Raw genomic sequence first — 25,371 nt, forward strand, 5'->3', positions numbered from 1 at the left:
GTGGGAGGGAGCCAGACCACAAGGGGATCGGAACACAAGGGTGGGAATGCTGGAGGTGTCCCTCACCGAGTCCTTTAGTGCCATGAAACAGTGGCAGATCCATCGCCTGGTGGTGCCATCCCGGCAGATGTACGAAAAGGCTTTGTCGTAGTTCCGATCAGGAGCACAGAAGGAAACCTTCTCGATCGTCTGATCCACTATGAGGTCCTGAGGAGAGATAGAGGAACGGATCAATCGGTGAGCCAATAGGAAGAGGCAGGAGCCACGGGTCCCGGAACTGATGTGTCCCGTAACAACACACACACACACACACACACACACAATGCTGGAGGAACTCAGCAGCTCAGACAGAATCTATGGAGAGGAATAAACAGTCAACACATTGGGCCGAAACCCTTCATCAGGGATGGAAAGGAAGGGGGAGAAAGCTAGAATAAGAAGGTGGGGGGAGGGGAGGGGAAGGAGGACAGGCTGGCAAGTGATAAGTGAGGCTAAGTGGGAGGGGGGAATGAAGTAAGAAGCTGGGAGGTGATAGGTGGAAGAGATACAGAGTGAAGAAGGTGGAACCTGATGGGAGAGAAGAGTGGGCCATGGGAGAGAGGGAACCAGAACAGAGAAAACAGGGGAGTGGTTACTCTTCACCTGCTCATCACCTCTTATTGCCCCTCCTCCTTTCCTTTTTACCATGGTCCAGTCTCCCCTACTTCCAGACTCCTGCTTGTCTAGCCCTTTACCTTTTCTACCTAGCCCCTCCCGGCTTCTCACTTCATCCCACTCACCCATCTTTCCCCTCACCTGGTCTCACCTATCACCTGCCAGCTTGTACTCCTTCCCCTCTCCCCTCACCTTCTCATTCCGGCCTCTTCCCCCTTCCAATCCAATCCTGATGAAAGGAGCTGGAGGAGGTAAAGGGCTGACGGAACACGATGGCACAGCAGTTAGCATTATGTCCAGCGACCCTGGTTCAATTCCCACCACTGATTGTAAAGAGTGTGTACGTTCCCCCGTGACCGTGTGGCTTTCCTCTGGGCGCTCCAGTTCCTCCTGCCCACCCAAGGGACGTACCAGAAATTGGCCACATGGGTGCTGGGGTCCATTGGGTTGGAATGACAGTGCTACATCTCTCAATAAGTGAACCACAGCAGACTCTGCAAACCTGGAGGAACACAGAAAGCAGCCAGAGGAACCCGGGCAGGCAGCAGCTGTGGAGGGGCATTTGAGTCCAGACCCTTCAACAGGACTGGAAAGAAAAGGAGGAGATGGCCTGTAAAAAGAGGTGAGGGGAAGGGGTGGGAATGGAGCTGGCAGCTGATAGGTGGATCCAGGTGATTGGCAGCGAGGGAGGTGGGATGGGAATGGAGCTGGCAGTTGATAGGTAGATCCAGGTGATTGGCAATGAGGGAGGTGGGGTGGGAATACAGCTGATAGGTAGATCCAGGTGATTGTCAGCAAGGGAGGTGGGGTGGAAATACAGCTGATAGGTGGATCCAGGTGATTGGCAGTGAGGGAGGTGGGATGGGAATGGAGCTGATAGGTGGATCCATCTGATTGGCAGTGAGGGAGGTGGGATGGGAATGGAGCTGGCAGTTGATAGGTGGATCCAGGTAATTGGCAGTGAGGGAGGTGGGGTGGGAATGATTCCCTCTGAAACTAAATCAAGGTTTATTACCACTGACTTGTCAGATAAAAGACCATAAGATATGGGAGCAGAGTAAGGCCATGAAAGTTGTATTGTACCAAGTGTAGAGTACAAGACCTATATATAAAAGTAATAATTAAAGTTGCAAAAATAAGTAAATTGTGCAAAAGAGGGTTAGTGAGATAATCTGAAGGGGATCGTGGACTTTTCAGTCAGAATCTGGTTTAGTATCACCGGAATACTGTATGTCATGCAATTTGATATTTTGCGGCAGCAGTACAATGGAATACATATTAAAAACTAAATTACAGTAACTACATAAATAGTTAAATTAAATAAGTAGTGCAAAAATAGAAATAAAAAAGTGAGGTCTGTTCGTGGGTTCAATGTTCATTCAGAAATCGGATAGTGGAGGGGCACCAACAAGGTGGTAATCTCTAGATTACTACCTGAGCAACATGCAGATTGTCACAGGGTTAAGGAGATTAGAGATTTAAACGTGTGGCTCAAGGATTGACGTGGGAGAAGTGGGTTTAAGTTCATGGCAAACTTGCACCAGTATTGAGGAAGGAGGGAGCTATACCAATGGGACAAGCTCCACCTGAACCGTGAGGAGACCTGGATCCTGGCGAATCGCAACACACACAAAATGCTGGAGGAACTCAGCAGGCAGCATCTATGGAAAAGACTACAGTAGAAATTTCAATCCGAAACCCTTTGGCAGGACTGGGGGGAAAAAGCTGAGGAGTAGATTTGAAAGGCCGGGGGGAGGGGAGAGAAAAACACCCGGCAATAGGTGAAACTTGGAGGTGGAGGGATGAAGCAAAGAGCTAGGAAGTTGATTAGTGAAGGAGACAGAAGGCCATGGAAGAAAGATGAAAGGGGGAGGGGAGCACCAGAGGGAGGCAATGGGCAGGTAAGGAGGGAGGGACAAGGAGATGGGAAATGGTGAAGGTGGGGGGGCAGGGGAGGCATCACTGGAAGTTAGAGAAGTCGATGTTCACGCCATCAGGTTGGAGGCTACCCAAACGAAATATAAGGTGTTGTTCCTCCAACCTAGGAGTGACCTTATCCTGGCCGTGGAGGAGGCCATGGATGGACATACTGGAATGGGAATGGGAAGCACAACTGTGCAAGCGCATGGACGTCAGCCAGTTAGAACAGTGAGAAGTGTTTAAAAGGAGATCGGGCTCAGAGTAGAGGGAGACAGAGTAGGAGGGCTTTGGTTCAACGGGGACCCAGCGATAACGGGTCGAGGCAAGGTAGGTTACTTGTGTAGAATAGAGACAGGAAGAATGTGTGTGAGGCCGGTGTTCTGTACTGGGTGTCAGATGAGGAACGTCCCGCAGACTCCCAGCCTCTCGGACAGCCACATCTGCACCAGGTACATCGAGTTGCAGCTCCTTAGGGACCGGGTTAGGGAACTAGAGACGCAGCTCGATGACCTTCGTCTGGTCAGGGAGAGTGAGGAGGTGATAGAGAGGAGCTATAGGCAGGTAGTCACACCGGGGCATGGGGAGACAGATAACTGGGTAACAGTCAGGAGAGGGAAGGGCAGGAGTCAGACACTAGAGAGTACCCCTGTGCTGTCCCCTTAACAATAAGTACTCCTGTTTGAGTACTGTTGGGGCAGCCGGCCTAGCTGGGGGAAGCAACAGTGGTCACGCCTCTGGCACAGAGTCTGGCCCTGTGGTTCAGAAGGGTAGGGAAAGGAAGAAAATGGCAGCAGCAGTGATAGGGGACCCTATAGTTGTAGGGTGGGGGGGGGGTAGACAGGCGATTTTTTGGATGCCGGAAAGAAACACGGAATGTAGCTTGCATCCCAGGTGCCAGGGTCCGGGATGTTTCTGATTGCGCCTGAAGTGGGAAGGAGAACAGCCAGAGGTCGTGGTACATATTGGTACCAACGACATAGGCAGGAAAAGGGAGGAGGTCCTGAAAGCAGACTACAGGGAGTTAGGAAGGAGGAAGTTGAGAAGCAGGACCTCCAAAGGTAGTAATCTCCGGATTACTGCCTGTGCCATGCGAAAGTGAGAATAGGAATAGAATGAGGTGGAGGATAAATGCGTGGCTGAGGGATTGGAGCAGGAGGCAGGGATTCAGATTTCTGGATCATTGGGACCTCTTTTGGGGCAGGAGTGTCCTGTATGTAAGGGGTTTCTTCTTTTATGTTACTGCTAAGGCTAATAAAATTGGCTTCTTTGTTACGTTAACTGCTGAGAAAGTGCTTCTCTATAGCAGCTTGTTTGGGTTATAATTACTGATCAAGTATTCATTTGCTAACCAATTGGGATAGATGTTATTCTTTCTTGTGTATCTGTAAGCTATTGTTTTCGTGGGCTTTGGGGCAGAAGGCACGATGGGGACAGAGAGAGGAGATGCGATGCTGTAAGCTGGGCGACGGAACGGACCCCGAGCGGGAGTCCGAGGCCCAGGGTTTTGGGAGGAGAACCGAAGAGGAAGGACGTGCTGGACGCGCTCTGGTCGACCACCGTGGTTGGTCCCAGGCGGCGGGTCGAGAGGGTCGGAGGAGATCACATGGTGGAAAGAAGACCCCGTTAATTGAGCTCCAACGGTTGTGCATGAAGTGGTTGAACTCTGATAAGTTTGGTGCCTTTTACTTCTCCTTTTGTATTGTATCTCTATTAATTACATAGTTCCAGTAAGATCTATAAATGGTATTCTGTAAGTCGCATATGGTGTGCTGTCTGTTATTTGGGCGGGGTGGGGTACATCACACAGCATCCACACAAACTTGATTACCCAGTTTGGCGGGGCCGAAGGCTGCTCCCCCTAGACGAAGGCGAGCTGAGCGAGCCTGAGGCTTACCAGGGGGCTACATGTACAAAAGGGATGGGTTGCACTTGAATCTGAGGGGGACCAATATCATGGCTGGGAGGTTTGCTAAGGCTATTGGGGAGAGTTTAAACTAGAATTGCTGGGGGGTGGGAACCAAACTGAAGAGACGGAGGAAGGGGTGGTTGGCTCACAAATCGAGAAAGCTTACAGACAGTGCGAGAGGGAGGATAGGCAGGTGATAGAGAAGGGATGCGCTCAGACCCATGGTTTGAGATGTGTCTATTTTAATGCCTATCTTCCCTCTCAGAAATGTGGCAAATGTTCAGGGGTTATTTGCGTGGCGTTCTGCATAGGTACGTTCCAATGAGACAGGGAAAGGATGGTAGGGTACAGGAACCATGGTGTACAAAGGCTGTTGAAAATCTAGTCAAGAAGAACAGCTTACGGAAGGTTCAAAAAACTAGGTAATGAGAGAGATCTAAAAGATTATAAGGTTAGCAGGAAGGAGCTTAAGAATGAAATTAGGAGAGCCAGAAGGGGCCATGAGAAGGCCTTGGCGAGCAGGATTAAAGAAAACTCCAAGGCATTCTCTAAGTATGTGAAGGCGAGGGAAGAGATTGCTGAGCCTCTGGCGATGATATTTGCATCATCAATGAGGACGGGAGAGGTTCTGGAGGATTGGAGGGTTGCAGATGTTGTTTCCTTATTCAAGAAAGGGAGTAGAGATAGCCCAGGTAATTATAGACCAGTGAGTCTTACTTCAGAGGCTGGTAAGTTGATGGAAAAGATCCTGAGAGGCAGGTTTATGAACATTTGGAAGAGGCATAATATGATTAAGAATAGTCAGCATAGCTTTGTGAATGGCAGGTCGTGCCTTACGAGCCTGATTGAATTTTTTGAGGATGTGACTAAACACATTGATGAAGGTAGAGCAGTAGATGTAGTGTATATGGATTCCAGCAAGGCATTTGATAAGGTACCTCATGCAAGGCTTATTGAGAAAGTAAGGAGGCATGGGATCCAAGGGGACATTGCTTTGTGGATCCAGAACTAGCTTGCCCACACTAGGAAAAGAGTGGTTGTAGACAGGTCATAATTCTGCGTGCAGGCCAGTGACCAGTGGTGTGCCTCAGGGATTTGTTCTGAGACCCCTTCTCTTTGTGATTTTTATAAATGACCTGGATGAGGAAGTGGAGGGATGGGTTAGTAAATTTGCTGATGAAACAAAGGTTGGGAGTGTTGTGGATAGTATGGAGGGCTGTCAGAGGTTACAGCGGGACATCGATTGGATACAAAACTGGGCTGAGAAGTGGCAGATGGAGTTCAACCCAGATAAGTATGAGGTGGTTCAGTCTGGTAGATCAAATATAATGGCAGAATATAGCATTAATGGTAAAACTCTTGGCAGTGTGCAGGATCAGAGGGATCTTGGGGTCCAAGTCCATAGGACACTCAAAACTGCTGTGCAGGTTGACCTGTGGTTAATAAGGCATATGGTGCATTGGCCTTCATCAGCCATGGGATTGAGTTTGGGAGCCGAGATGTAATGTTGCAGCTACATAGGACCCTGGTCAGACCCTTTGGAGTACTGTGCTCAGTTCTGGTCACCTCACTATAGGAAGGATGTGGAAACCATAGAAAGGGTGCAGAGATTTACAAAAATTTTTCCTGGATTGGGGAGCATGCCTTATGAGAATAGGTTGAGCGAACTTGGCCTTTTCTCCTTGGAGTGACGGAGGATGAGAGGTGACCTGATAGAGGCGTATAAGATGATGAGAGGCATTGATCGTGTGGATAGTCAGAGGTTTTTTCCCAGGGCTGAAATGGCTAACACGAGAGGGCACAGTTTTAAGGTGCTTTGAAGTAGGTACAGAGGAGATGTCAGGGGTAAGTTTTTTATGCAGAGAGTGGTGAGTGCGTGGAATGGGCTGCTGACGACGGTGGTGGAGGTGGATACGATAGGGTCTTTTAAGAGACTCCTGGATAGGTACATGGAGCTTAGAAGAATAGAGGGCTATGGGTAACCCTAGGTAATTTCTAAAATAAGGACATGTTCAGCACAGCTTTGTGGGCCAATGGGCTAGTATTGTGCTGTAGGTTTTCTATGTTACTATGTTAAAACGGGTGGCCACTGGGAGATCCCACTTGTTCTGGCAGACAGATTGTAGGTGCTTGGCAAAGGGGTCTCCCAATTTATGTCGGGTCTCACCGATATGAAAGAGGCCACACTGGGAGCACCAGCACTGAACATGATATATGACCCCAACAGACTCACAGGTGAAGTGAAAGAAGGGGATGGTGTTTTTACAAGTAGCAGGGTCTCCGGAGATAGCTTATCCACTGATAGCTATTATAAACCAACGGACTCTCACAGCTACCAGGACTATACCTCGACCCACCATGCTATTTGTAAAAACGCCATCCCCTTCTCTCAATTCCTCCATCTCTACCACATCTGCTCTCAGGATGAGGCTCTTCATTTTAGAACGAAGGAGATGTCCTCCTTTTTCAAAGAAAGGAGCTTCCCTTCTCCCACCATCAATTCTGCCCTCAACCACACCTCTTCCATTTCACGCAAGTCTGCCTTCACCCCATCCTCCCACCACCCTACCAGGAATAGGGTTCCTCTTGTCCTCACCTATCATCCTACCAGCCTCCTTGTCCAGCACAAAATTCTCCAAAACTTCCGCCATCTCCAACGGGATCCCACCACCAAACACATCTTTCCCTCCCCCCCACCTCACTTTCTGCTTTCTGGAGGGATCGCTCCCTACTCGACTCCCTTGTCCATTTGTCCCTCCCCACTAACCCCCTCCTGGCACTTATCCTTGCAAGTGGAATAAGTGCTACACCTGTCCCTACACCTCCTCCCTCACTACCATTCAGGGCCACAAACAGTCCTTCCAGGTGAGGCGACACTTCACCTGTGAGTCTGCTGGGGTCATATACTGTGTCCGGTGCTCCCAGTGTGGCCTCCAGTATATCGGTGAGACCCGACATAGATTGGGAGACCACATCACCAAGCATCTACGCTCTGTCTGCCAGAACAAGTGGGATCTCCCAGTGGCCACCCATTTTAATTCCACTTCCCGTTCCCATTCCAATATGTCCATCCATGGCCTCCTCCGCTGTTGCGATGAGGCCATATTTAGGTTGGAGGAACAACACCTTATATTCTGTTTGGGTAGCTTCCAACCTGATGGCATGAACATCGATTTCTCAAACTTCCGGTAATGCCTCCACACCTCCTTCACCATTTCCCATCCCCTTGACCCATCTCATGCTATCTCTTTGCCCGCCCATCGCCTCCCTCTGGTGCTCCTCTCCCCCTCCCCCCTTTTTTCTTTCTTCTATGGCCTTCTGTCTCTTTCACCAATCAACTTCCTAGCTCTTTGCTTCATCTCTCCCCCCCTCCAAGGTTCGCCCATCGCCTGGCATTTCTCTCTCCCCTCCCCCTACCTTTCAAAACTACTGCTCAGCAGTTTTTCTCTCCAGTCTTGCTGAAGGGTTTCAGCCCAAAACATTGACTGTGCCTTTTTCCATAGATGCTGCCTGACCTGCTGAGCTCCCCCAGCATTTTGTGTATGACGCAGTGGAGGCTACTTCAGTAAATATATTTAAGATAGATTTTGAAAATAGATAGATCTATTAAGATAGATTTTTGCATAGTAAGGGAATTAAGGGTTATGGGAAAAGGCAGGTAGGTGGAGATGAGTCCATGGCCAGATCAGCCATGATCTTACTGAAAGGCAGAGCAGGCTTGATGGGCCAGATGGTCTGCTCCTGCTCCTATTAATAATGAGGCAGCCTACAGGGAAGAAGTCATCACCCTGACACAGTGGTGTCGAGGAAACAACCTCTCCCTCAATGTGGCAAAAACGAAGGAGCTGGTTGTGGACTACAGGAGCAATGGAGATAGGCTCACCCCTATTGACATCAATGGATCTGGGGTTGAGAGGGTGAACAGCTTTAAGTTCCTCGGCATACATTCCACTGAGGATCTCACGTGGTCTGTACATACCAGCTGTGTGGTGAAAAAGGCACAACAGCTCCCCTTTCTCCTCAGACGGTTGAAGAAGTTTGGTGTGGGCCCCCGAATCCTAAGAACTTTCTACAGGGGCACAATTGAGAGCATCCTGACTGGCTGCATCACTGCCTGGTATGGGAACCCTACCTCCCTTAATCACAGGACTCTACAGAGGGTGGTGCAGACAGCCCAGCACATCTGTAGATGTGTACTTCCCATGATTCAGGATATTTACAGAGACAGGTGTGTAAAAAGGGCCCGAAGGATCATTGGGGACCCGAGTCACCCCAACCAGCTGCTACCATCCAGGAAATGGCACCGCAGCACCAGGACCAACAGGCTCCGGGACAGCTTCTTCCACCAGGCCATCAGACTGATTAATTCATGCTGATACAATTGTATTTCTTTGTTATATTGACTATCCTGTTGTACATACTATTTATTATAAATTACTTTAAATTTCACATTTAGACAGTGATGTAACGTAAAGATTTTCACTCATGTATATGAAGGATGTAAGAAATAGTCAATTTAATTTAATTCAAAATCGTATGTCCGTATGTAAGAAGTTGTTCCTGAATTGTTGAGTGTGTATCTTCAGGCTCCTGTACCTCCTCCCTCTCTTCCCTACCTACTGTTCCTCCTCGCCCTGATGATCCTCCCATCCTCTGCTAATTCTTGCTCCACCCTTCCCCCCACCAACTTTATATACAGTAAAAAAATTCTGTAAAGCAAATATGCTTTTAAAATATAAAATATCTAAATAAATATAAAAAATACTATAAAGAGCAGCAAACAGTAAAAAAAGTAAATCAAATAATCAAATCAATGTTTGGCACGACCACCTTTTGCCTTTAAAACTTCAGCAGTTTTCTTAGATTGATCCCACAGGAAATTACAGTGCCACAGCAGCATTACAAGTGCACAGATATACAATTATTAGAATAGAAGTAAGAAAGAATAAAAAATAAGTTACCACAAACAGTGTAACAGGAGGGGTCACCTCCTCCCCACTGTAGGTTGACTCATTATAGAGCCTAGTGGCCGAGGGTAAGAATGATCTCGTTTAGTGCTCTTTGGAGCAGCGCAGTTGCCGTAGTCTATTACGGAAAATGCTCCTCTGTTCAGCCAAGGTGGCCTGTGGAGGGTGAGAGACATCGTCCAGAATTGCCAGAATTTTCCGTAGGGTCCTTTGCTCTACCACAGCCTCCAGTGTGTCCAGCCTTTCTAATCAGTTTCTTGAGCCTGCTGGCATCACTCCGTGTTGCTGCCATTGCCCCAGCACACCACATCATAGAAGATTGTAGTGGTGACAACAGACTGGTAGAACATGAGAGGCCTCCATAATCCAAAGCATCTCAGTCTCCTCAGGAAGTAGAGATGACTCTGGCCCTTCTTGTACACAGCCTCTGCGTTGGTGCTCCAATCAAAGTCTGTCATCCAGGTGCACCCCCAGGTACGTGTAGGTCCTCACCACATCCACATCCTGACCATCAGTAACAACAGGGAGCAACAGAGGCTTCACCTTCCTAAAGTCCATCACCATCTCCTTTGTCTTACTGATGGTGCACTGCAGATGATTCAGAGTGCACCATTTGACAAAGTCCTCCACCAGGGCTCTGTATTCACCCTCCTGTCCTCCCTTTATACACCCAACTATTGTTGAGTCATCAGAGAATTTCTGCAGTTGACATGACTCACTGCTGTATCCAAAGTCCGAGGTATACAGGGTAAACAGAAAGGGAGCCAGTACAGTCCCCTGTGGGGTCCCAGTGCTGCTTAGAGCTATGTTTGACACACAGCTCTGAAGCCGCACAAACTATGGTCTGCCAGTCAGGAAGTCTGTTATCCAGAATACAATAGAAATGCCAATCTGCATTGAACAGAGCTTTTCTCCCAGCAATGAGGGCTGTAAGGTAATAAAGACACTTGAGAAATCAAAAACCATGACCCTCACAGTGCTGCTCGGCTTATCCAAATGGGAGTAGGCTCTGTTCAGCAGGTAGATGGCAGCATCGTCGACTCCAATGTGCTCATGGTGGGCAAACAGCCAGGGATTGAAGGCTGATCAGAGGTGACCCAGGACCAGCCTCTCTAGGGTCTTCATGATGTGTAAGGTCAAGGCCACTGGACAGTAGTCATTCAAGACTTTCTGTTGACCCTTATTGGACTGAGATTGATAATGTACTGGAGAACTCCACACAGCTGCTCAGCACACTCCTCCAGCACCCTGGGCTTCACACCATCTGGTCTCAATGCATTGCTGTGTCTGAGTTTCCCCACAGCCCTTCTCACCTACTCAGCAGTGAAGGTTGACTGGGCATTTGGTGGAAGGTGGGGCTGAGGGAGGTAAAGATTGGGACGAGAGCAGTTGGTATGTGGAGGTGTAGATAGTAGGTGCAGGGCAAGGAGGGGGTGTAGACAGTGGTAGCCTGTGTTGTTCATCCACGTGTTGAACTGGAGGGGGAGGAGGGAGGAATGGAGGCATTAGTGCTGAGGGATCATTGGGTGCCTTGGCACCTAAGCTGGTGTGCTGAGGGGGGTGTGACCAGGAGAGCAATTATCAAACCTATTGAAGAATTGGTTTAACTCATTAGCCCATTCACGGCTGCTTTTGAGGCTCTACAGCTTGGCTGATTGAAGCCAGTGATGTTCTTCATGCCTCTCCACTCCTCTCGTGTGCTACTCTGCCCAAGCTTGTTCTCCAGCTCTTCCCTGTATTCCGCTTTAGCCATCTTGATCTTCTCCTTTAGCTTCCTCTGCACACGTTTCAATTCCTCCCTGTCTCCTGGACTAAAGGCTCTCTTTTTGGTTGAGAAGAGCCTTTAGGTCACTGGTGACCCATGGTTTGTTGTTTGGGAAGCAGTGAACAGTCCTTGCTGGTATTACAGTGTCCACACAGAAGCTGATGTAGCCAGTGATGGAATCAGTAAGTCCGTTAATGTCCTCCCATATGGTTCACAAAGCACATTCCAGTCAGTAACCTCAAAGCAGCCCTGCAAGGCCTCGATGGCCTCTGGAGACCATTTGTTTACTGTCTTGGTGATAAATAGCCGTTGTACTTTGGGCTGATACAAGGGTGTGAGGTGAACCAGGTTGTGATCTGATCTTCCAAGTGGGGGAGAGCTGTGGAGCTGTATGCATCTTTAATATTTGCATAGGAGAGATCCAATGTTTTATTTTCTCTTGTATGACACTTGACAAACTGATTGAAGGTGGGAGGGGTTGTCGAGTGAGAAACATGGTTGAAGTCTCCCCATACTGCACTGAACGCATTGGGATGTTGAGCCTGGAGTCTCGCGATGGTATGTGTATGACCTAACACGCAGCATCGGGAAGGTGGAATATAGACAACGGGCAATGCAGCGTGGCTGAACTCATGCGGTAGATAACACAGACGCAAACTCACAGCAAGCATACTGCAGATTCGCTCTCACGGAAATGTGACTGGGATTACACTATCTGCTGTTCACAAGCACAGCAAGCCCACCTCCCTTCCTCTTATCACACCGTAGATTAACTGTCTGCTCATATCATTGAAAACCTATTCATACCAGCAATGAAATCCGGGATTTGTTCATGTAACCACGTCTCTGCGAATCACATAACGCTGCATTCCCAATACTCGTTCTGTGTTCTCGTGAGTACGGCTAGTTCCTCCATTTTATTTGCCAGCGACCTTACGTTCCCCATAATGATAGACAGGAGATATGGTTTATATCCCCGTCTCTTGTTGCCCACTTTGTACCCGATCTGCAGCCTTGGTATCTCCGTCTCTGCTCGCCCAGATATCGAGCTTCTGCTGGGCAAACAAAGGTTGCTCTCCAGCTGCTAGTAGCTGCTCCCTTGTCTATACAATATTGCCTCCACTACTGCAGTCAAAGCACTCAATGGAATAAAGAAACCCTGAGAGCCAGAAAGATGGTGAAAATGTTCTTAAAGAGATGACTGCCCATTGTTATCTCACAGTATTGCCAGCCAGTACAGAAATGAAAGAAGCATGCTAAGTAACGTTAAAAGAAACGGACAGAGCTACTGTGACATGCTGCCGCCTCGCATGGCGCACACCTTTCCCCTTAGTGAAACTGCCGTGCAGTTTTATACGAAATTTGGCTGGTAGGCTGTTCCAAGCATCTTGGAGAACTTGCCACAATTCTTCTGCAGACTCTGACTGTCTACCTACAAAGTAATCAAGTTTTTAGTTGAAATGTGGTCTGGTATTTAATATGTTACTTCCTTTAATGAAATACAAAAAATTCTCTAACATTTAATATTCTGGAAAAGAAAATGTTTGGCCTGCTCTTTTCTACCGATACACAGTAATGCAGAAGACAAAAGATAAACATCAAAAACAACATTTATATAAAAAGTCTAGGGTGCTGAAGACTTTAGCACAGTACCACACTCTCCTGATTCCCTTCAACGCTGAACGTTCTTACTGTGAATAGTAACAAGGAAGCTGGTTTGAGTTTGAAGCTCGTTTTTCTGAAATACCCAAGGAACCGTCCTTCAGCTGACATTCTGCACAGGGTCCTTGGTAACTGGCTCATTACTGAAGGTCCTCTGTGCACAAGGTCTCAAAGGGCCTTGTGAAGGCTTCGTTCTCTACCTCACACAAATCCACAATGACTTGGCAAAACGTCCACATCGATATTCTTTTTTTGTTGGAGTCACGTTTAGCTCTTTCCCAATTTAATTCTCCCTTCCCTCCCACGCAAAGGGATCAGACAGGGTACTGTGTGAGACAGGCTGCAGTCTGAAAAAAGTTTGCAATGAAGCAGATTTGTTCATTAGCAAAGACCGGTGTGTATTCATTTCCTGTTTTATCCATATAACATAGAACATGGAAGAGTACAGCACAGAATCAGGCCATTTGGCCCACAATGTTGCGTCAAGCCAGCGAACGAGCAAAGCAAAAACACCCAAACACTAATCCCTCCTACCTACACCGTGTCCATATCCCTCCATCTTCCTCACATCCATGTGCCTATCCAAATGTCTCTTAAAAACCTCTAATGTATTTGCCTCTACCACCAGACCAGGCAGCACATTCCAGACATCCACTACTCTCTGAGTAAAAAACTTACCCCTCACATCCCCTTTGAACCTACCCCCTCTCACCCTCAATGCATGCCCTCTGGTATTAGACATTTCTACCCTGGGAAACAGATACTCTCCGTCAACTATATCTCTGACTCTCATAATCTTATAAACCTCTGTCAGATCTCCCCTCAGTCTCCGACGCTCCAGAGAAAACAACCCAAGTTTGTCCAGCCTCTCGTGATAGCACATGCCCTCCAAACCAGGCAGCATCCTGGTAAACCTCTTCTGCACCCTCTCCAAAGCCTCAACGTCCTTCAATAGTGTAGAGACCAGAACTGTGGATACTTCAGATGTGGCCTAACCAGGGTTTTATAAAGTTGCAACATAACCTCCTGACCTTTGCACTCAATGCCTCGACGAATAAAAAGCAAGCATTCCAGAAGCCTTCTTAACCACCTTGTCGACCTGTGTAACCACTTTCAAGGAGTTATGAACTTGGATTCCGAGATCTCTTCGTGCAGCAGAACTGTTCAGACCCAGGTCGAGAGGTTCTGAAACAAGCTGGGACTTGAGGACCGGAGTTATAGGGGAAATGTTACAGTAGACAGCCGAAATGCTAGTTTCCAGGGTTTAGACGCTCCGATTCTCCGGAGGATGGACAGCAGCTCCTTTAAAGGTTCCGCTGACTGGCACTCATGTCTGGTGCCGGGATCTGGATATTTAAAGAGCACCTCAACTCAGGTTTGGTGCTGCACCGTCTGCTCAACTTTAGTTCAGTCTGCAGTTGCATTTTGGATTTCTGTCTCGTTTGGAGTCTCACCTAGTCTCAGGTACTGCAGAACTTGGGGCCTTGGCACCTTATGTACACACACTCCTGTGCCTAGTGTCACTTTACAATCAACGTATATCGGCTATTATATGTGTTTATAACCCAATTCCTCGACTAATAAAAACAAGTATTCCATAAACCTTCTTAGCCACCCTATTGACCTGTGTAGTCACTTTCAAGGAGCTATGAGGTTGGACCCCAGGATCTCTCTGCTCAGCAACACTGTTACGGGTCTTGCACGGATAGGAAAGGCTTACGGGGAGATAGGCCCAATGCAGGCAGTGCAGCTGGCTTAAATGGACCCCTTGCCTGGTATAGACCAGATGGGTCGAACACCCGGTTTCCCTGTCATGTGACTATGACAGCAACAGTCTAGGCATCTAAATTCTTCAGTTCCCAGTCTATGCTGTACCACACGGAGCGAGTGTGGACCACCTGGGGTCTCGGAGGACTGTAACTGTACCTTGGTCTTATCGTCCACCACTCTCAGACCATCAGCCGACACCCATAAGATGGCTTTCACCGACTTCTTCCCTGCCTGTAAAACATCAAACAGGAGTTTCACTGGATTGAATGTGCAGTGGCCATTTGGCCCCATTATATGCGTGACGGCATTTATGCTCCTTGCAACTATCACTCCAATGTTTCTCGTCTGTCCCAACACGATCTCCATCTGTTCCCCTCTCCCTTGCGCTTCCTCACAAACCTTTAGTGTTCCTCTCAATCTGTGTCCTGCAGGGTCCCCATCCTTCCCACTCCCTGGCGACTGAGTTCTCCCTAAGTTTCTGAATGGATTATTGATGCCTCTCTCTCATAAATGCTGCTCCCTGCATCCCCACATCCCGCTTTAGAGAGCTCTGTATCGATATTTCATCAAATATTTGCGAATTTAGCTTACATTTCAGCTGCCAATGGGCAACCACAAGGGAGCAAATGAGAAACCAGGAACGAGAATGGATCCAATGAAGAGCCAGGAATGAGAACCTGAACCAATTGATGAGCATCTGAATGAGCTAATAGCAGCGAAGGGGTGGAGCACCTGATGAAGACAGCGGGAGAGGAGGAAGAGGATTAGGCAGTTAATTGTCACAAGGCTAAAGACTTGAGTGCTGATATTGGATTAATTTTGCACGTGTTTCATGGCTTCTTATTTCCTTCTTGCATTCCTGAAGATTTTCAGAACTTTTCATCCTTTCCATCTCCCGGGCGAGTCACACAGAGAGATGGGTGGGAGGGGGATGAGGCAAGAGCGATACTTTAGACTGCGAAGGCGGAGAGCGCTGCCCCTCCCCTCACAGCCTCGGGCTGTTCTACCGGGCCTCAGCGCTGGGTGAGGTTAACGCTAACCCTACACCTTCAAAAGCGAGGGTTGTAACATGGGGCAGGGAGAGCCATAGAGTGGCAAAGCGCGGATGTGGGTGTCAGCACGGGGCAAGGTTATTGTCCAGTCGACCACATCACCATCTCCCCAAACTCTACCTCCCAACCCCAGTACATAACTGTTCTGAAAACAAGCTATTCAGCCCCTCTTCTGTGCTAGCATCAGCCTCCTCTCCCTCTTTGACCTTTCCCCACAAATCCCACCTAAAATCCCCACACACTTCCTCCCCATCTCTTTATCCGGTCTCATAATAGAAGTTCCTGCACCCAAGCAGAAGTGAGGGTCTGGGGTGAGCTCCTCCGGGAGGCAGGCGAGAAGTTAAGGGGGGCCCCAGAGAGGCAGGTGAAGGAGCAGCAGAATCAAGCTTCACACTGATCGGTCTCGAAGGTGGCAGAAGACTCAAGTGATGCATAAACACCAGCATGGACCGGTCAGGCAGAGTGGCCTGTTTCCTAGCAACTTCCCCCTAAACCAATCTCTTCCTTTAACTTGGATCCATACCCTGAGGAGGGATTCCTCATTACACCCACCCCAGGGAGGGATCTCCCGATTACCCCCACCCTGGAGGGATCTCCCCACTACTCCCACCCCGAGGAGGGATCTCCCCATTACCCCCTATCCCGAGTGAGGGATCTCCCCATTACCCCCACCCTGAGGAGGGATCTCCCCATTATCCCCACCCTGAGGAGGGATCTGCCCATTATCCCCTATCCTGAGTGAGGGATCTCCCCATTACCCCCACCCTGAGGAGAGATCTCCCCATTTCCCCCACCCTGAAGAGGGATCTCCTCATTACCCCCACCCTGAGCAAGGGATCTCACCATTACCCCTATCCCGAGTGAGGGATCTCCCCATTACCCCCGCCCGAGTGAGGGATCACCACATTATCCCACTCTGAGTGAGGGATCTCCACATTACCCCAGTCTGAGTGAGGGATCTCCCCATAAACCCCCACCCACAAGACAGGGATCACCCTGCCACCTTCCCTGGGGGAGATAATCGCTCCCTATTATCCCCAACTCAAGAAAGGGAGGTTCCCACTCCCTGAGGGGGAGATCTCCCTATTCCCCCTCCACCCCAAGGAAGGGAGCTCCCTATTGCCTCCTCCCCAAGGAAGGGAGGTCCCCAATCACCACTCCTAAGTGAACAAGGTCCGCATTCCCCCTCCTCGAGGGAGGGATTTCCCTATTGTCCCCAGCCCAAGGGAGGGAGCACCCCACTTCCCCCTCTGGTGAGGATCCTCCCCTCCCTGTTTCCCACTCCCCATGCGAGGAAGTTGTGTTCTATTCCCCTCCCTGGGGATACATTCACCCTGTGTCACAGCAATGATCACGGATCTTCACTCTAAAGCACCTCAGAATCTGAGGCAATTGCCTTCCTGCCTCCTCCTGACCCACCCTTGGTCCCTCCTCCTCCTCCATTTCACTTCTCCTGCCTCAGAGCCCTCCCCATCCTACCTCGCTCCGCGCCCACCGCTGCCTCTCATCGCCAGGGACCCTGGTCCGAACTGAGCCTCTGAGGCCGCCGTGTACCGAGCTTTCCCACTCTCCCCGTGACCGTGGGTGCCCCAGTTTTCCCCTACGTCTCACAGACGTGCGAGGGGGGGTTGTTGGGTTGGCTGGATATTCTAAATTGCCCCTGTTGTGTGGGTGAATGGACGAGGGAGGGGGGAAGTGAGGAGACTTAAAAGTGGGTGAAAATGGGAGGTTGGTGGTTAGTACAGAATCAGTGGGCCAAATGGCCTCTTCCTGTGCTTTTTTCACCTGTTCCCAGTCCTGGTGAATGCTCGCCTGCCCAACAAGCTGCAGGAATTCCTCTCTTTACAGATGCTGCCTGGCCTCTTGCGTGTCGGAGACAGTAACGTGGCTGAGCTTGGCTGAGGAGCAGAGGGGCCTGGAGGGCCAGCACACCAGCACCGGAGCTGGTAAATCTTGGAATGAGGGGTGGGGAGGGTAGAGTGGGGGGAGAAGGGGGAGACACAGAGAGCTGGGCGGGGAATGACACAGAGCGGGGAGAACTCAACAGAGGGGGAGACTGCAGACAGCGGGAGGAGAGGGCAGAGAGCGGGTTGTATGGTGGTCTGGGGGAAAGCTGTGAAGTGCGGGGGGGGTAAGATTGCAGAGAGCAGGGGAAATGGCAGAGACTGAGGGGGTCGTGGATGGCTGAGAATGGGGAAGACCGATGAGTGAGAGAGAGATGGTGGAGAGTGGAGGAAGAAGGTAAAGCACAGGGGGACCCTCAGAGTGCGGGTGAAGACCGCGGAGAGTGAGGGGTGAAGACCGCGGAGAGTGACGGGTGAAGACTGTGGAGGGTGAGGGGTGAAGACCGTGGAGAGTGACGGGGAAGACAGCGGACAGTGAGGGGCAAAGACCAAGGAGAGTGAGGGGGGAAGACAGCGGAGTGTGAGGGGTGAAGACAGCAGAGAGTGAGGGTGAGGACTGCAGAGAGTGAGGGGTGAAGTCTGCGGAGAGTGAGGGGTGAAGACAGCGGAGTGTGATGAGGGAAGACAGCGGAGAGTGAGGGGGGTAGACAGCGGAGAGTGAGGGGTGAAGACTGCGGAGAGTGAGCGGTGAAGTCTGCGGAGAATGAGGAGTGAAGACAGCGGAGAGTGAGCGGGGTAGACAGCGGAGAGTGAGGGGGAAGACTGCGGAGAATGAGAGGGAAGACAGCGGAGAATGAGGGGGAAGACAGCGGAGAGTGAGGGGTGAAGACAGTGGAGAGTGAGGGGGGAAGACTGCGGAGAGTGAGGGGGGGGAAGACTGCGGAGAGTGAGGGGTAAAGACAGCGGAGAGTGAGGGGGGAAGACAGTGGAGAGTGAGGGGGGGGAAGACTGCGGAGAGTGAGGGGGGAAGACTGCGGAGAGTGAGGGGGTAGACAGCGCAGAGTGAGGGGGGTAGACAGCGGAGAGTGAGGGGGGAAGACAGCGGAGAGTGAGGGGTGAAGTCTGCGGAGAGTGAGGGGTGAAGTCTGCGGAGAGTGAGGGGTGAAGTCTGCGGAGAGTGAGGGGTAAAGACAGCGGAGAGTGAGGGGGTAGACTGCGGAGAGTGAGGGGTGAAGACAGCGGAGAGTGAGGGGTGAAGACAGTGGAGAGTGAGGGGGGGGAAGACTGCGGAGAGTGAGGGGTGAAGTCTGCGGAGAGTGAGGGGTGAAGTCTGTGGAGAGTGAGGGGTAAAGACAGCGGAGAGTGAGGGGGTAGACTGCGGAGAGTGAGGGGGGAAGACAGCGGAGAGTGAGGGGTGAAGACAGTGGAGAGTGAGGGGGGGGAAGACTGCGGAGAGTGAGGGGTGAAGTCTGCGGAGAGTGAGGGGTAAAGACAGCGGAGAGTGAGGGGGGAAGACAGCGGAGAGTGAGGGGTGAAGACAGCGGAGAGTGAGGGGTGAAGACAGCGGAGAGTGAGGGGTGAAGACAGCGGAGAGTGGGGGGAAGACTGCGGAGAGTGAGGGGGTGAAGACAGCGGAGATTGAGGGGTGAAGACTGCGGAGAGTGAGGGGGGTAGACTGCGGAGAGTGACTGGTGAAGACAGCGGAGAGTGAGGAGGAAGACAGCGGAGAGTGAGAGGGGAAGACAGTGGACAGTGAGGGGGAAGACAGCGGACAGTGAAGAGGAAGACAGCGGAGAGTGAGGGGGAAGACAGCGGAGAGTGAGGGGTGAAGACCAAGGAGAGTCAGGGGGGGAAGACAGTGGAGAGTGAGGGGTGAAGTCTGCGGAGAGTGAGCGGTGAAGACAGCAGAGAGTGAGAGGTGAAGACAGCGGAGAGTGAGAGGTGAAGACAGCGGAGTGTGAGGGGTGAAAACAGCAGAGAGGGTGAAGACAGCGGAGAGTGAGGAGTGAAGACAGCAGAGTGTGAGGGGTGAAGACAGCGGAGAGTGAGGGGTGAAGACAGCGGAACGTGAGGGGGAAGACAGCGGAGAGTGAGGGGGGAAGACAGCGTAGAGTGAGGGGGGAAGACAGCGGAGAGTGAGGGGGGAAGACAGCGGAGAGTGAGGGGGGAAGACAGCGGAGAGTGAGGGTTGAAGACAGCGGAGAGTGAGGGGTGAAGACAGCGGAGAGTGAGGGGTTGAAGACCGCGGAGTGTGAGGGGGGGGAAGACTGCAGAGAGTGAGGGAAGACAGCAGAGAGTGAGGGGAGAAGACTGCGGAGAGTGAGGGGAGAAGACTGCAGAGAGTGAGGGGTGAAGACAGCGGAGAGTGAGGGGGATGACAGCGGAGAGTGAGGGGGAAGACTGCGGAGAGTGAGGGGGGAAGACAGCGGAGAGTGAGGGGGAAGACAGCGGAGAGTGAGGGGTGAAGACTGCAGAGAGTGAGGGGTGAAGACAGCGGAGAGTGAGGGGTGAAGACAGCGGAACGTGAGGGGGAAAACAGCGGAGAGTGAGGGGGGAAGACAGCGTAGAGTGAGGGGGGAAGACAGCGGAGAGTAAGGGGGGAAGACAGCGGAGAGTGAGGGGGGTAGACAGCAGAGCGTGAGGGGGAAGACAGCGGAGAGTGAGGGGGAAGACAGCGGAGAGTGAGGGGTGAAGACTGCGGAGAGTGAGGGGTGAAGACAGCGGAGTGTGAGGGGTGAAGACTGCAGAGAGTGAGGGGTGAAAACAGCGGAGAGTGAGGGGGTGAAGACAGCGGAGAGTGAGGGGGTGAAGGCAGCGGAGTGTGAGGGGGTGAAGACAGCGGAGAGTGAGGGGGGTGAAGACCGCGGAGAGTGAGGGGGGTGAAGACTGCGGAGAGTGAGGGGTGAAGACAGCGGAGAGTGAGGGGTGAAGACAGCGGAGAGTGAGGGGAAAGACAGCGGAGAGTGAGGGGGGAAGACAGCGGACAGTGAGGGGGAAGACAGCGGACAGTGAGGGGGAAGACCAAGGAGAGTGAGGGGGAAGACCAAAGAGAGTGAGGGGGAAGACCAAGGAGAGTCAGGGGGGGAAGACAGTGGAGAGTGAGGGGTGAAGACAGTGGAGAGTGGGGGGGGAAGACTGCGGAGAGTGAAGAGGAAGACAGCGGAGAGTGAGGGGTGAAGACCAAGGAGAGTCAGGGGGGGAAGACAGTGGAGAGTGTGAGGGGGGAAGACAGTGGAGAGTGAGGGGAGAAGACTGCGGAGAGTGAGGGGAGAAGACTGCGGAGAGTGAGGGGAGAAGACTGCAGAGAGTGAGGGGTGAAGACAGCGGAGAGTGAGGGGGAAGACCAAGGAGAGTGAGGGGGGTAGACAGCGGAGAGTGAGGGGGAAGACAGCGGAGAGTGAGGGGGGGGAAGACTGCAGAGAGTGAGGGAAGACAGCAGAGAGTGAGGGGAGAAGACTGCGGAGAGTGAGGGGAGAAGACTGCAGAGAGTGAGGGGTGAAGACAGCGGAGAGTGAGGGGGATGACAGCGGAGAGTGAGGGGGATGACAGCGGAGAGTGAGGGGGATGACAGCGGAGAGTGAGGGGGAAGACTGCGGAGAGTGAGGGGGGAAGACAGCGGAGAGTGAGGGGGAAGACAGCGGAGAGTGAGGGGTGAAGACTGCAGAGAGTGAGGGGGTGAAGACAGCGGAGAGTGAGGGGGAAGACAGCGGAGAGTGAGGGGTGAAGACTGCAGAGAGTGAGGGGTGAAGACAGCGGAGAGTGAGGGGTGAAGACAGCGGAACGTGAGGGGGAAAACAGCGGAGAGTGAGGGGGGAAGACAGCGTAGAGTGAGGGGGGAAGACAGCGGAGAGTGAGGGGGGAAGACAGCGGAGAGTGAGGGGGGAAGACAGCGGAGAGTGAGGGTTGAAGACAGCGGAGAGTGAGGGGTGAAGACAGCGGAGAGTGAGGGGTTGAAGACAGTGGAGAGTGAGGGGGAAGACCAAGGAGAGTGAGGGGGGTAGACAGCAGAGCGTGAGGGGGAAGACAGCGGAGAGTGAGGGGGAAGACAGCGGAGAGTGAGGGGTGAAGACTGCGGAGAGTGAGGGGTGAAGACAGCGGAGTGTGAGGGGTGAAGACTGCAGAGAGTGAGGGGTGAAAACAGCGGAGAGTGAGGGGGTGAAGACAGCGGAGAGTGAGGGGGTGAAGACAGCAGAGTGTGAGGGGGTGAAGACAGCGGAGAGTGAGGGGGGTGAAGACCGCGGAGAGTGAGGGGGGTGAAGACCGCGGAGAGTGAGGGGTGAAGACAGCGGAGAGTGAGGGGTGAAGACAGCGGAGAGTGAGGGGGAAGACAGCGGAGAGTGAGGGGGGAAGACAGCGGACAGTGAGGGGGAAGACAGCGGACAGTGAGGGGGAAGACCAAGGAGAGTGAGGGGGAAGACCAAAGAGAGTGAGGGGGAAGACCAAGGAGAGTCAGGGGGGGAAGACAGTGGAGAGTGAGGGGTGAAGACAGTGGAGAGTGGGGGGGGAAGACTGCGGAGAGTGAAGAGGAAGACAGCGGAGAGTGAGGGGTGAAGACCAAGGAGAGTCAGGGGGGGAAGACAGTGGAGAGTGTGAGGGGGGAAGACAGTGGAGAGTGAGGGGAGAAGACTGCGGAGAGTGAGGGGAGAAGACTGCGGAGAGTGAGGGGAGAAGACTGCAGAGAGTGAGGGGTGAAGACAGCGGAGAGTGAGGGGGAAGACAGCGGAGAGTGAGGGGGGTAGACAGCGGAGAGTGAGGGGGAAGACAGCGGAGAGTGAGGGGTGAAGTCTGCGGAGAGTGAGGGGTGAAGTCTGTGGAGAGTGAGGGGTGAAGTCTGCGGAGAGTGAGGGGTGAAGTCAGCAGAGAATGAGGGGTGAAGACAGCGGAGAGTGAGGGGTGAAGACAGTGGAGAGTGAGGGGTGAAAACAGCGGAGAGTGAGAGGTGAAGACAGCGGAGTGTGAGGGGTGAAGACAGCGGAGAGTGAGGGGTGAAGACAGCGGAGAGTGAGGGGGAAGACCAAGGAGAGTGAGGGGGAAGACCAAGGAGAGTGAGGGTGAAGACCAAGGAGAGTCAGGGGGGGAAGACAGTGGAGAGTGAGGGGTGAAGACAGTGGAGAGTGAGGGGGGGGAAGACTGCAGAGAGTGAGGGGAGAAGACAGCAGAGAGTGAGGGGTGAAGACTGTAGAGAGTGAGGGGTGAAGACTGTAGAGAGTGAGGGGTGAAGACAGTAGAGAGTGAATGGAGAAGACTGCGGAGAGTGAGGGGGAAGACTGCGGAGAGTGAGGGGGATGACAGCGGAGAGTGAGGGGGATGACAGCGGAGAGTGAGGGGGATGACAGCGGAGAGTGAGGGGGATGACAGCGGAGAGTGAGGGGGAAGACTGCGGAGAGTGAGGGGGAAGACTGCGGAGAGTGAGGGGGGAAGACAGCGGAGAGTGAGGGGGAAGACAGCGGAGAGTGAGGGGTGAAGACTGCGGAGAGTGAGGGGGGAAGACTGCAGACAGTGAGGGGGGTAGAGTGTGGAGAGTGAGGGGGTAGACTGCGGAGAGTGAGGGGGGAAGACAGCGGAGAGTGAGGGGTGAAGACTGTAGAGAGTGAGGGGTGAAGACTGTAGAGAGTGAGGGGTGAAGACAGTAGAGAGTGAATGGAGAAGACTGCGGAGAGTGAGGGGGAAGACTGCGGAGAGTGAGGGGGAAGACAGCGGAGAGTGAGGGGGATGACAGCGGAGAGTGAGGGGGATGACAGCGGAGAGTGAGGGGGATGACAGCGGAGAGTGAGGGGGGAAGACAGCGGAGAGTGAGGGGGAAGACAGCGGAGAGTGAGGGGGTGAAGACAGCGGAGAGTGAGGGGGAAGACAGCGGAGAGTGAGGGGTGAAGACTGCGGAGAGTTAGGGGTGAAGACTGCGGAGAGTGAGGGGGGAAGACTGCGGAGAGTGAACGGGGAAGACTGCGGACAGTGAGGGTGTAGACTGCGGAGAGTGAGGGGGTAGAGTGCGGAGAGTGAGGGGGGAAGACTGCGGAGAGTGAGGGGGTAAACTGCGGAGAGTGAGGGGGTAGAGTGCGGAGAGTGAGGGGGGAAGACTGCGGAGAGTGAGGGGGTAGACTGCGGAGAGTGAGGGGGTAGACTGCGGAGAGTGAGGGGGGAAGACTGCGGAGAGTGAGGGGGTAGACTGCGGAGAGTGAGGGGGGAAGACTGCGGAGAGTGAGGGGGTAGACTGCGGAGAGTGAGGGGGTAGACTGCGGAGAGTGAGGGGGGAAGACAGCGGAGAGTGAGGGGGGAAGACTGCGGAGAGTGAGGGGGTAGACTGCGGAGAGTGAGGGGGGAAGACTGCGGAGAGTGAGGGGGAAGACTGCGGAGAGTGAGGGGGTAGACTGCGGAGAGTGAGGGGGGAAGACTGCGGAGAGTGAGGGGGTAGACTGCGGAGAGTGAGGGGGGAAGACTGCGGAGAGTGAGGGGGTAGACTGCGGAGAGTGAGGGGTGAAGACAGCGGAGAGTGAGGGTGAAGACTGCGGAGAGTGAGGGGTAGACTGCGGAGAGTGAGGGGTGAAGACAGCGGAGAGTGAGGGGGAAGACTGCGGAGAGTGAGGGGGTAGACTGCGGAGAGTGAGGGGGGATGACAGCGGAGAGTGAGGGGGAAGACTGCGGAGAGTGAGGGGGTAGACTGCGGAGAGTGAGGGGGTAGACTGCGGAGAGTGAGGGGTGAAGACAGCGGAGAGTGAGGGGTGAAGACAGCGGAGAGTGAGGGGGAAGACTGCGGAGAGTGAGGGGGTAGACTGCGGAGAGTGAGGGGGAAGACTGCGGAGAGTGAGGGGGTAGACTGCGGAGAGTGAGGGGGGATGACAGCGGAGAGTGAGGGGGTAGACTGCGGAGAGTGAGGGGGATGACAGCGGAGAGTGAGGGGGAAGACTGCGGAGAGTGAGGGGGGAAGACTGCGGAGAGTGAGGGGGTAGACTGCGGAGAGTGAGGGGGTAGACTGCGGAGAGTGAGGGGGTAGACTGCGGAGAGTGAGGGGGTAGACTGCGGAGAGTGAGGGGGGAAGACTGCGGAGAGTGAGGGGGTAGACTGCGGAGAGTGAGGGGGTAGACTGCGGAGAGTGAGGGGAAGACTGCGGAGAGTGAGGGGGTAGACTGCGGAGAGTGAGGGGGTAGACTGCGGAGAGTGAGGGGGTAGACTGCGGAGAGTGAGGGGGGAAGACTGCGGAGAGTGAGGGGGTAGACTGCGGAGAGTGAGGGGGTAGACTGCGGAGAGTGAGGGGGTAGACTGCGGAGAGTGAGGGGGGAAGACTGCGGAGAGTGAGGGGGTAGACTGCGGAGAGTGAGGGGGTAGACTGCGGAGAGTGAGGGGTTAGCCAGTAGAGACAGGGAGACCGCTGAGAGTGGAGTCTGGGGGAAAGTGCCAAGAGGGGTGAGACACCGTAGGCTGTACAACGTCTGTAGAGAATATAGAGTGGAAGAGGAGAGAGAGGAAATGAGTTGAGTGTAGATGTACAGGTTGTCGGTCAGACCCATTGCCCAAAGGAAGCCCATTTGACTGGGAGCTTCGCTTCCCTCGTATTGAAAAATCCTGCTGTTTTGGGTAGCAGATTCCCGGAGCACGTGGTCCAGATGCTTATCATGGGAATGAGACGTTTCTTTCATTGGTTGACTCACATGTCCATCCTTGCACCGGTCTGCCTTTCCTCAGCCAATCAGAAAAGGACTGGCTCTGAATTGGCCAATAGCAGACTGGGTAAGTGTCGAGCCTGAGGAAGCTCCTCCCTCCTTTCTCAGAGTCTCTGCAGCCCAAAGCAAAAGGAAGTCATTTGTAAAGGTTGTGTGCAGGGCAGAGCTCAGCC

The 25,371-nt window shown here is 52.7% G+C and overlaps 1 protein-coding gene across 1 annotated transcript in view; it reads right to left on the bottom strand.

The window, feature by feature from the left end:
- LOC140206246 (protein numb homolog) overlaps window positions 1-25,371 on the bottom strand; it is an 86,558-nt gene that overhangs the window by 30,831 nt on the left and 30,356 nt on the right. Inside the window, exons 2-3 of the mRNA XM_072274565.1 lie at window positions 14,801-14,875; window positions 67-207 (exon numbers count right to left, since the gene is read on the bottom strand). Coding sequence (XP_072130666.1) covers window positions 67-207; window positions 14,801-14,875 — 216 coding nt within the window. The remainder of the gene's footprint in view (window positions 1-66; window positions 208-14,800; window positions 14,876-25,371) is intronic.

The sequence above is a fragment of the Mobula birostris genome, chromosome 12 (assembly GCF_030028105.1).
Source record: "Mobula birostris isolate sMobBir1 chromosome 12, sMobBir1.hap1, whole genome shotgun sequence".
In the NCBI taxonomy this organism is placed as follows: Eukaryota; Metazoa; Chordata; class Chondrichthyes; order Myliobatiformes; family Myliobatidae; genus Mobula; species Mobula birostris.